Genomic DNA, 12308 nt, shown 5'->3' with positions numbered 1-12308 from the left:
CCAACTTTCTGCGCTCTGGATCAGGGCAACGTTATTCCTTAGGATCTCTCCTCTTACTAAAACCCAAAGACAAGTAGAGAGGAAGAGATCCCAAAACGTTGAGCATATGTGGGGTTTATTTGGTTGCTGGCCGACCTTGACGAATTGTCTTATAACGCAAATAAATTCATAACTCCATGAATACTTATTGGAATCAGATGATCTTTAGATCAATTCTACACCTCTCGATGAGAGGGATCCAAGAAAAATATCAACTGCCATAAATAAGATGACCCACATGGAGTTTGGCCCAGGTTGCCAATTTTAACACTCGACCATCTACAGATCAACAACTGAAAGAAATAGCAAACACACAAGTGACCCTGTTATTTTTGGACAACTCGTCCCCGAAAAAACCCAACTTGGGAAAACCAGTGCAGCAATTCTGAGGGTTATTTTATTATGCATTCTTTTTTAGTATAACTAGGTGCCAAACTGGCTCACCCGACAGAGAAATAATCCAGCAATAATACCTCTCTATTCGGAAGCAGATATTCGAAAAGTTTGCCCCACGAAACTCTCTCCAGCACAATCTGAAGCTCAGCATCAGCCCTCTTGGCCTCTGCATCAGCTCGAACTCACTGCATCAGCCCTCTGAGGCTCTACGCAGCCTCAACGACCCTCTGCGTCACTCCTGCAGCCTCTGCGTAGATGACGCAGGCCCTTCTAGCCTTTGCACAGTCCCTTCTACCTCTACGTGGCTCCCTCTGGCTCAGCGTCTACCTCTCTCTACTTCTGCACTAGTCTCTCAGCACTATCTCTGCCTCGTACTCACTGCCCCTCACTGCAACTGATCACTGATTCGATTTCTCTTAGCAAACCCCACTCTAGAAAATCAAATGACTAATCACTCTGGTGTGTTCTCTAACTGACCCTCAAGCCTCCTCTTATACTTTTCCTGTTGGTCTTTCTGTTAAACACACATGGACAGCAAACAATGTGAAAGATAAATCATTCAGTACATTTTTTATTAACAAGAGATGTACATTTATAATACAATGTTGTGACTCTTGGGTTTCAGATCCCAAGGTCTCTTGGACTGCTTAGTCTTTTCGGCTTCCACACTAACCCTTTAGGATTAGGTGTCCAACATTCCCCCCCTTAATCCGAAGGGTTATGTATGAGTCCAAGAAGAGAGCTGTAATACAAAATGTGCAAAAAATACATGGCAGCACTAGGCTGAATGTGCTCTATGAAATGTTGGTAAAAAAGGGCGGTGGTTTAAGGATGACCACCAACACTGGAACGCTTAGTGCAGTTCCCGGAACTCTTCCAAAACTGGCAAGAAACTGAAGTTTTCTGCTAGAGGAAGTGATCCTATTGTTTTAAAGAGGGAAACCTTCAACCATAAAAGGGAGGTCTCACCCCGCATAAAAGGTAAAACTTCAACCTGAAAAGGGAAGTCTCAACCTGTGATGGTTTAAGGATAACCAACAACTCTGGAATGCTTAATGCAATTCCTTGAACTCTTCAAAAACTGGCAAGAAGCTGGTGTCTTCTGCTAGAGGAAGTGTTCTCAATCTGTGTTCACGGGCATCTTTGTCTCTGGCTGCAACTCTGAAACTGGTGTGGCAGGTTGTGGCTCAGGCTCGCTTGATGTGACTTTGAAGCTTGTAGATGACCATCATTTCCCCCCCTGTCAGGTACAAGGTGAGAAGATGGAGAAAACTCAACTGCAAGACTGTTCAATATTCTGGAACAAGTTCTGACATGTGTTTGGAATATCTTCTTGGCTGTTGATGCCCATTGCCAAGAAGCGATCCATCCAAGATGAATCTTTGCTCTTGCAGGACGTTTGTTTCTGAAGCATCTATGTGAAGAATGGCTGGTTTTATGACAGTGCTTACATGGATGAAGATCAAAACAGTGATCTTTCAAATGGCCAACTCGGTCACAGTGTTGGCATTTCACGATCTGTTGTTGTTGTTGTTGTTGTTGCTGTGGAAGAGGGGCAGAATCTGGAACAGCTGGAGCTGAACTGTCATGAGGAGCAGCTGAACTGTCATGAATGAATCCAGCACTCTGAAACTGAATGGGCTTGGCATAGTCTGGAATATGAAAGGACAAGTCCTTGTTATATCCAAGACCAGTTCTGTGCTTGTTGTGGACAAGCTGTTCCCAAGGTCTGATGATGGGCTTGGGAAGTGCAGACTGAATTTCTGGATCTGCATGTACAATTGCTGCTTTATTGGGTTCTGGATCTGATTCAACCTCAATCTTACTAATTTCACCACTTGCTGGTTTAACCTTGAACAACATATTGTTTTGAGCAGAAAACAATTTGGAATGACAAATCTGTTGAAGCTCATCTTGCTGGAACTGAGATTCTAGTTGCAAAAAATCAATCTTTTCTTGTGCATCATGCAGGCAGGTCTGAATGTCACAAAGAGTGTCTTTGCTGACATTTACCTTCCCATCAATAGTGGAGTGTATTAGTGTATTCAGTAACTCTAATACATCATCAAATCTAGCCATTGTCTCAACAAAGAAATGAACACTCAACAATCCTAGTGGAGACTATAGCAAGTCTAGACAAACCCCAGCTATTGAAGATTTCAAAAAATTAAGAATATCAGTTTGAAAAATACATTGTCCAATACCAGTCTTTCAGAGATTCTGTTCTTTAAATTCTGTAGAAATTTCACATCTGACTAGACTTTGTAGCTGATTCCTTCAAACTTTATAAAACTTGCCTCTATATCCCTTCTGGAAGCTCAGGAATGCAAAAAGAATAAAAAATCCGCAAATACCAGCAAATGTTAGGAAGAACAGTGTCAATTTAGGTCCATGGAAGAACAAGTCACCACGCTGTTCTATTCCTTAATCAGCATTTATAGATCTTCAAAAGCTTACTGCTGACCCAAGGATACTCTGACTATAGCAAATTTCTCATTTTCTTCATCAAATAAAAGTCAAACTACCTATGTTAGCGAGAGACAATTCCAAAGGTCATGTGCCTCATCCTGTGGATTTTTATATAAGTAAATCATAAAACCATCACTGCCAGAAACTATTACTTTACATAGCAAACTAATCCCTGCTTGCCAGGTATTTGCAATTGAATTTTACAAAACCTTGTGTGCACGAGAAAAATGTAACCAAAAAAAGTGCACTTGGTGCCTACCCACTATTGCATATACTTGCCAACCTTTTCCGCAGTAGTAGTACAATTCTAATCATAAATCTCATGCAGCACAAAACCTAGCAGAACGCTGCTTCTCGAGATCCTTGACTATTTGCCAGTGATCAGAAGATAATCTCCTTTCCCCATAACTCAAAGAAACCAAGCGTGCCATGGTAGGCAACGATTGATATGCAGTTCGCAACTAGAAACGCACCACGCTTCACTTTCTTCTCTGCGGCATGCAAAAGTCATGTAATTCCAATAACGCTTAACTTTTACACATCATTCTCCATATGAGGTCGAGTCCCTTCAGGTGCCCTCCATCCATGACTCTTGAATTTCCGAGCCTGTACCGCTCACAATTACCTTCAACCTTTTCGTTTGACCAGCAGCTCTTCCACCGAGACAAGCTGCTTTGCGCTTAACAGCCTCACTCTTTTTCTTTCCAACGCCTTTTCCACCTGATCTCCGAGGACTTTCCTTCGATTTGTCCACGCTCAAAGACTGGATCACTTGTTCAATGACTGGGCTTCTGGGGCGCCAACATGGTCAACATATCTTCTTGAGAAAACTAAGAGAAGAATACGTTGCCCAGGTCCGGGAGTGCGCTGTCGGATCTCACGCAACTCCTCGCTGTCTCAGATCCACATCAAATGCTTGACGCAGGTCATGGCCTTCAGGGTCTTGCTTCTGCGTTCGTCTGAGGGACAGTGGCTTAGAAACCGCCCGGCGCCCAGTTCTTTCTGCGGGTTGAAAGAAGCTTCGCTGGACGTTCGTGGCAGGCTTTATTATTGCAGGTTTTCTGACAGATCTCCCGCACGACATTCAGTGCTCAAAGCTCAACAGAGCCACACATTAGATGTTGAAATGCTCGGAGGGGCGTTGATGGCCATTTGCAATGACCATTGGTAGCGTCTTCTGTCGAGGACAATCAAGTGGTGTATATCTCAGGTCACTGGGCTACACTGCAAAGGGCAGGAAGAGACGGCCAAAATGGAATTGGAATGCTCGCATTTCAGGCGGCAAAGAGATCAAAATCGCTAGTGGGGCGCTTATGGGCTGTGCAGCAGCAGCAGCGAGAGGCGTTGGGACCCAACGGCGGGGTGTGTATGCGGGCAATATCTGAGAGCAGGCGCGGAAAAGTCTGAGAGCAGGCGCGTTTCTCAGAAATTACAAAGAGCGGAAAGTCTGAGAGCAGGCGCTAACGGTAGTCACAATGGCAGTTGAGCAGACCTGAGAGAAGCGTTAGGGCGCAGTTATGGACAGAGGCAGCGCTCAGGAGACTGTAAACGTTCAGAGAGACTAACGTTTCAGAAGGCTTATGCTAAATGAGCGGAAGCAGAGCGGAGCATGCGGATATGATGACTCTGTCAGGCCAGGCAAACAATGCGCAGAGAGACAGAGGACAACAGTCTCAGCTGTGGCAGCGCTATGTCAGGCATATGCGCAGAGAACGTTGTGGACATATGCGTTTATGCAGACAAAGGTGTTATAATGCAGCGCTTGAAAAGAATATGGCAGAGGGCCAGGACTGCCATGCACATAACAGGCCACAGAAAAACAAGCGGCTCTGATACCATGTTAAACACACATGGACAGCAAACAATGTGAAAGATAAATCATTCAGTACATTTTTTATTAACAGGAGATGTACATTTATAATACAATGTTGTGACTCTTGGGTTTCAGATCCCAAGGTCTCTTGGACTGCTTAGTCTTTTCGGCTTCCACACTAACCCTTTAGGATTAGGTGTCCAACACTTTCAACGGCCGAGATTACATCTCTAATCAACCGCTAAGATTAGATTTGGCTTGATCCATGTCCTTTAGAACCTTCTAACCCAGTTTTAAATTAATACCCACTAACATTTTATTTTTCCTAAGTTTAGACTTAGGAACTCCATTAAAAATATTAATTATTTTAATATCTCCTTAACCAGGTAGAATCTGCCCAAACCATTTATGAGTCTTGGAGATCTCATGTGGTTTAGCCTCTCCACCAATTTTCATGGCTAGAGCACATTTGATGCTACCCCAAATCAACACTCCCCTCTTAGCGAGGATTGTCCTCTAGTAATAATCCACACTGAGCATCACCCTAATTATACGACATCGGTACCTGTGTTGATGCTAGGCCTCCCCGCCCAACATCCTTTTCACTACTGCATCTTGTACTACTGCCCATGGCTCTGCCACTGCCACTGCTACATCCGTACAGCAACTTTCTCTGCATCCATGCTGCTGTTGGTCCTTTCTCCCAACACTGCATCTACACTGCAACCCCCTCTCATCATGCTGCATCGTGCTACTGCCAACTGCTACTGCACTGAAACTCAGTTACTGAGAAGTAAGTAACTGATCCACCCAACTACCGACATCCCTGTCGGGCTAGAAACACTCCCGATGCTGGAGCTCTCTCTGCCGCTATCTTGTGCTCTCTCTACTGCCTCTGTGCTACTACAACAACTCCCTGCCTCTCGCACCGCTGCAAACCTCTCTGTGTCATCCTGCACTGGTGCAACCTCCTTAGTGCCTCTCGCACTTCTACAACCCTCTCTACGCTACCCGAGACTTCTGCACTTCTAGCACTCTCTGTCACTTTATCCGCATTCATTTCTACCTACATCTGTCATCCTGCTACTCTCACTTCGGGGCTCCCGTAGCCAGGGATAATCCAAGAGTTTGGGTACCTCAAGGATCCTGCCACTATCGCCTGTAGACTTCCTGACTATAACTCGATGTCTCCCCACCTCTTCTCTAGAGGTACATGAGCACTCATGGCACAATCGTCATCCTCCTCTACCTCCTTTTCCACCTTCGTTGGCGCTGCCTTGGAGTCAGACGCCTCTCCCTTATTATTCTTCGTACAAGGTTAAAGGAAATGCCATTTGCATAAATGCATTGGGCTACAGCTGCATCTGCGATCTCTCGAGCATCATTATTAAAACTCTTCTCAAGCAGTTCCAAATTTGACCGCTTTGAACCAACAATTCCATGAGAATGAAGTGGAGGCTTTGATGAAGATGCTCCCAACCTTGTTGGGTGTTTTAAATGGGAGGCAGGATTTGCTTCATTTGCTTTAGCATCTGCCTCGTCTTGTTCTCTCTGATATTTTGCAATTTTTACCTTGCTTAAACCATTTCCATCTGTCCCATTCTCTTTAGGTGGGCCACTACATATTCGAACCCCATTGTTTCTTAATGCAAGCAAATGTGCTTTAACCCGTGTGTATGACCCCTTAAACTCCTTTTTACACTCACTGCAAGTGCAAACCCATGCCAATGATCCACCTCCTTGGATCTTCCCAACAATAGTTATATATTTCCAAAGTGGTGACTTTAGATCAACTTTATGGGTTGATTCAATTTCCTGTGCCACTTTCTCTGCCTCATGAATGGCTGAACTTGAAGTTGCCATGAATGATGATGATGTAAATGAAACTGAAAAAAGAAAATTGACAAATATCAGATATGTATTTTAAAAAATTTATATGGTCATTTCTGGATGTTAATAAAATTATCTCATCATTTTTTATATGCCTTTCTCTTTACTCTATTCCATCATTATTAGTTATTATTCCAATAACTAAAAAAATGAGTGAAATCTGTGATAAACAATTTGCAATTTCTAAGTCTTGAACGCAGTGATTCTGATTTTTTATGCCATTCTAACAACTAAAAAGTTATAAATCGTGATGACTCTGGAGGCAATGCAACAGTCACTTTCCCTAGGAGGAACCAGCAGACAAAGATTCTGATCTCAAGCATGTTAAAAAAGAAGAAAGGCACTGGATCAAGGTTCCATGATAGTTGCATCAAACAGTTACGATAACTGAGTCATGATAACAGGGCAGAACTTTCCCTTGACAATAGGTTTTGGAATGGATTCAAACAAATCAAACAGGCACCTAAGTTGACTAACATTTAAAGCATGCAAACAATCAGAATGAAGCTGATGCTTGTCCTGGACATTTGAATTCCAATGCTGGTTCATACTTTGTTATATTGTGCCACATTCTTCAATTGACCCTGATCAGATAGCTATTCAATAATGGGTGGTTAAATTTGATTTTATTAACTCTGATTTGTTCTGCATGAAACAGATTTAAAAATTAAACTTCAACAAGTCATTAGAATAGTATTCTTTTTTGAAAATGTAAGACCCTTGTACTTTGCTAATACAAAGTTTGCAAGTTTAGAACCTGTGCCTAACCAACTTGCCCATCCTTTTCACTGGGTTTATATCTTAATTCTTTGTTTCCATGTGGGTTTCTAGCCTTTTCAGTCATGACTGAATACATTGCTTAATAACATGTTTTACTGCCATTGCTGATAACATTGCCTTGGTATTTTGTAGTTTCTTGAACCTGCTTGATTTGATTTGGGGTCTCATCTGGGAGATATGGAGACAAGTATGGAACGTTTAACAAAACAGAATTGAACCAAATTCAACCTCCAATAATACCATTATTTCTGCAATTCTTCTGGCTTCCTGCTAGGGCTCTGAACCACTATGTTATCATCTTAATAAGTGTTTGCTTACAGAAACTTGTTGGGCCGAGTTCATGTCATAAGAGGGGCGTATTTGTGGCTAAAAAGGGACGGTAATAAATCTATACAGTGCTGGAGTGTACGCACAACAAGAAACTTGAAAGAGAATAGAGAAATCAATAACGTAAACGGTAATAGTATAACTATAAACACACAGAAATCGATAACGTAAAAGTTTAAAACACTAAAATTAACAAAATGATAACGTAAAATGGTAAATACCAGGAGTCCAGGACCAATGATGCCGGCAGCGGACGGCATTCAAGTTTCAACAGTTTAGGGATCAGAAGTTAGAATGCTGCACTGTGCAGCTATGTCTCTCCGACGTCCGCGGTGATGGCACTGGAGTCTGGACAGTGGAGAGTCGACAGTGAAGTTGTGAACCTCTGTCAACGGGTAGTGAACCTCTCAACGGCGGCAGTGAACTTGTCAGCGGCGGCAGTGAACTCTTGTTGTTTATGTTAGGGTAAAATGAAATCGTAAACCGTGGTCCGTGGTCCGTAAAGTTAAAACTTAAAAACTTACAAGTTAAAGTGTTAAAATCTTAAGTGATGTTCCCGGCGGGCAAGGCATAAGCTACCAAAAACGTTTTGAAATTTTCCAAAAACGTATCACGATTTGCTGAAACGTATTTTTTTTTTAAACGGGAGGGTTTTTTCAGCAAAATGCCTGAAAAACGGCTAGAAATAAATGTTAAGTTTCCGAATCCAAAAACGGCACCCAAAACCTTTTTCTTGCGTTTTTTTTCCGTTTTTACTGTGCATACGTATCCAAAACGGAAAACAGCGTTTTGGGTTTTCAGGCAGCCGTTTCCGGCAACTTAGTCTCCAGCACAATCTGAAGCTCAGCATCAACCCTCCTGGCCTCTGCATCAGCCCTCTGAGGCTCTACGCAGCCTCTACGGCCCTCTGCATCACTCCTGCAGCCTCTGCGTGGATGATGCAGGCCCTTCTGGCCTCTGCGCAGTCCCTTCTGCCTCTGTGTGGCTCCCTTTGGCTCAACATTTGCCTCTCTCTGCTTCTGTCTGCGCTGGTCTCTCGACACTATCTCTGCCTCGTACTCACTGCCCCTTGCTGCAACTGATCACTGATTTGATTTCTCTTAGCAAACCCCACTCTAGAAAATCGAATGACTGATCACTATGGTGTGTTCTCCAACTGACCCTCAAGCCTCCTCTTATACTTTCCCTGTTGGTCCTTCAACGGTCGAGATTACATCTCTAATCAACAGCTAAGATTAGATTTGGCTTGATCCATGTCCTTTAGAACCTTCTAACCCATTTTTATATTAATACCCATTAATATTTTATTTTTCTTAAGTTTAGACTTAGAAACTCCATTAAAAATATTAATTATTTTAATATCTCCTTAACCGGGTAGAATCTGCTCAAACTATTTCTGGGTCTTGGAGATCTCATGTGCTTTAGCCTCTCCACCAATTTTCATGGCTAGAGCACATCTGATGCTACCCCAAATCAACAATATCTTCTTCAAATTTCATACTAGCATATGACCTTACACAAGTTCTCAAAATTGGGTATGGGAGGGTTATCAACTACCCCTATTAGGTGCTTTCCAAGCAATACATTAAAGTTCAAACAATACAAGAATACATTTAATAGTAATTAATGTTCAAGCCCATTGTTTTGTCCTCTAACGAGACTTCTTCTTCCATATTGTCATCAATTTATAGACTCTCTGGCCTTGGGATTTCCTTTAATATAATCCTTAAGGTGGACCCAAAAAAAGAGAGACAGAATTATGAGAAGAGATAGAAAAAGAGAGGAGAATGTTAAATATTCAAGATTGTAAATTATCCAATCCCACTAATCTAGGCACTCACTTTGAAGCTAGATATTACTACTTTGCCTCCTCAAATCCCTCAACCATATCCTAGATGTCCTTACATAGATGTCCTTACATGTTGGGGTGTGTCCCCTACCCTTTCAAGGCTTCCTCAAACAATTCCAAATGCTCAAAATGTTGGGAAACATAGGAAACACAATCCCTATTCCCTAGTAATGCATCCTCAACTAACAACTTTGACAAGATTCAAGGTCATAACCTATTATAAAAAGTGATATGTGCCTAGAAGTAATGGTCTTGTACATTATATTACAATAGAAATAACAACAAAGATTTTCTACATGTATCGTTGTGTATTTGTGTCTATAAATTCAACAAGGTGCCTATGCATGCACTGAATCCTATAACTAAACACGATGATTTAAGCTATGAAACCTTGATACCCCTATTCTTCACAATTCCTCATTCATGCTTTGACAAAGCATATCTATTTGCCTCATTTCTTAGAGTATCATAGATCATTTCTTAGTTTCTTTTTGTTTAGAAATTTCATAACACGCTAGTCAATAATGACAGTGTTTCTTTAAATGCTGGTCTCTCCATTAACCAAGTTACTACCCCCTAACCCCTTTTTCTAGAACAGCATTGTTGTTTATCCATTTTTCTAAGACAAATTTTCTTCTTCATCTAACAATTTTTAAGCTTCAAACTTTTATAACAAGCAATGATTTCCACGGCAACAATTATCATAATTGCATCCTACGACAATTCACACTGAAATCAAATGCTATGAAAACACAACATTGTCAAATAAGTTCTCATTCACCTTCTCTTTTATATCTTCCAACTTTCTCCTTAAATTTTGTAACAAATCATTAGGAATGTCTCTACAATCATAATACTTGATCTCCATATCGGGAGTGACAAGAACTCCCTCCAATTCCGTTGTATCTTCAAGTGTGTATACCTTACCAAAAAGAGAAAACGTAGCATTAAGATGCAAGTAAAAGTACACATTTAATTGTTTAACATAAACATTAGAAGAGCATACCAACAAGAAGGTTTCAAAACCTTAAAAGAAAAATGTTAATAATGTTTCTTCCCAGGAAAATAAATATCAATATTTAAGTAAGCAATCATCCAATGGCTCACACTAGCATTATTGACCATAAATTACAAAGCCAGTCTATTCAACAAGGTATGACATAAGTCATCAACAAGCGACTGAAGAAAGCTATGGTCAAAAACAGCCACGCAATATATAAGCATCTAGGCAATGATGTGAATCAAACATTGATCCTAAAATCCTGACTATTTCTATATTAACAACAATATAAATTTGTGCTATTTGTAAATAGATGCTTAATACACATCATGCATATTTCATAAAAAAGGATGCTTATAAGAGCACTTTGTTAGATCCTAAGAGTTCAACATGCCCTTTAATCTCGATGTTACAGAATTTTCTAGAAAATTGAATCCTTTGTATTCCATGAATGTTTTAGACCAGACCTATGTGATCCATCAGCAGCATTATGAGAGACTTCTGACAAAAATATAAATTTTGGTAAAATATTATTATGCATGATTCTACTAATATTTTGCTAGAAAATTGTATTAATACTAACTTCCTAAAATTGAATTTCTCTTCCCAATTATTTCATAATCCTGATGACGGACTGCATTTCCATGGTCCAAAATGTTCACGAAATAACAAAGGACGGGGTTTACCTGGAAAATTCTGCAAACAATAAATAAAAAGAGCTGTATAACCTATTAAGAAAGCGATCATTGCATTTTTTCCAAAATCACAAGGTGGTTTGGGGCTAATTAACATTTCCACACAAAGGAAGATTTCAGCACCCAGGTGGGTGGTTCCTTGTATTGACAATGAGGCCCCATGTAAAAATTTACTTGTTCACAGGTTCATGTAGGCCAATGATCAATCACACTTTCAAAGTTTAGGGTCAATTTGCCTTAAGTGGCATTATTATTTCTGCACATGTTTTCAATATCCACGGTTGGATTATCCTTGGGAGCACTTGGGATGCATGGAAATTCATTATTAAATGATTTTCCTAGAATTTTTTAGGCAGACAAAGAGGTCAGGACCTCCCTCTTCATCCGATCTGAGGTTGGAAGATTTAAGGCCATTGCATTCGAATTTTCAAGATCTGCGGCAAGGAGACATAGTAACAAGGGACTTTTTTCTATGAAGAGATCTTTCGGGCACAGATCACAGATCTTAAGATGGCACAGAGGAATTTGGTCCATGCTAAGGCGTTATTGTCTTCTGACAAAGTGGCTATCTGGCAGTTGTGAAAATCTTATAACAATTGAGGCTCTCCCAAAAATAGACATAGACATTGCATTTCAATTTTCAAGGTTTTAAGCAAGGAGACTCAGTAAGAAGGGACTTCTTCTATAAAGAGATCTTGCAGATAGATGGCATGGAGGAATTTGGCCCATGCTAAGGCATTATTCTCTTCTGACAAAATGGCCATCCGGCAATTGTGAAATCTTATAACAGTTGAGGCTCTTCCAAAAACAAACATAGCTTTGCAGATCCTCATTTAGCATGATTAGTGATAAGTTTATGATAACCCCAATTTTTACGATAACAGTAAAAAGCATTATCTACTTATAAGAAAAACCTGCTAGGCCCAGTTTTGAATGAATCATGGTGCACCTTAGATGCTGAGTTTCAATGGATTACTTGATTGAGCAAAGTATGGTCCAACAATGTACTTAAAAATTCAAATTCTTTGCATGGCTAGTGTCGTACCAAAG

General features: G+C 40.8%; 1 protein-coding gene across 4 annotated transcripts in view; it reads right to left on the bottom strand.

Moving 5' to 3' along the window:
• The window catches only part of DCL2 (dicer-like 2), a 538569-nt gene that overhangs the window by 406456 nt on the left and 119805 nt on the right, over positions 1–12308 (bottom strand). For all 4 annotated transcript variants that reach the window (XM_089402947.1, XM_089402946.1, XM_089402944.1 and 1 more), the window contains exon 7: positions 10345–10485. In XM_089402947.1, the coding sequence (XP_089259073.1) occupies positions 10345–10485 (141 nt within the window). The remainder of the gene's footprint in view (positions 1–10344; positions 10486–12308) is intronic.

The sequence above is a fragment of the Pinus tabuliformis genome, chromosome 2_1 (genome assembly GCF_031772625.1).
Source record: "Pinus tabuliformis cultivar Carrire ecotype Pingquan chromosome 2_1, CPIR1, whole genome shotgun sequence".
Classification (NCBI taxonomy): Eukaryota; Viridiplantae; Streptophyta; class Pinopsida; order Pinales; family Pinaceae; genus Pinus; species Pinus tabuliformis.
Note: the sequence above shows the minus strand (reverse complement) of the source record. Positions and strands in the feature narration are given on the sequence as shown.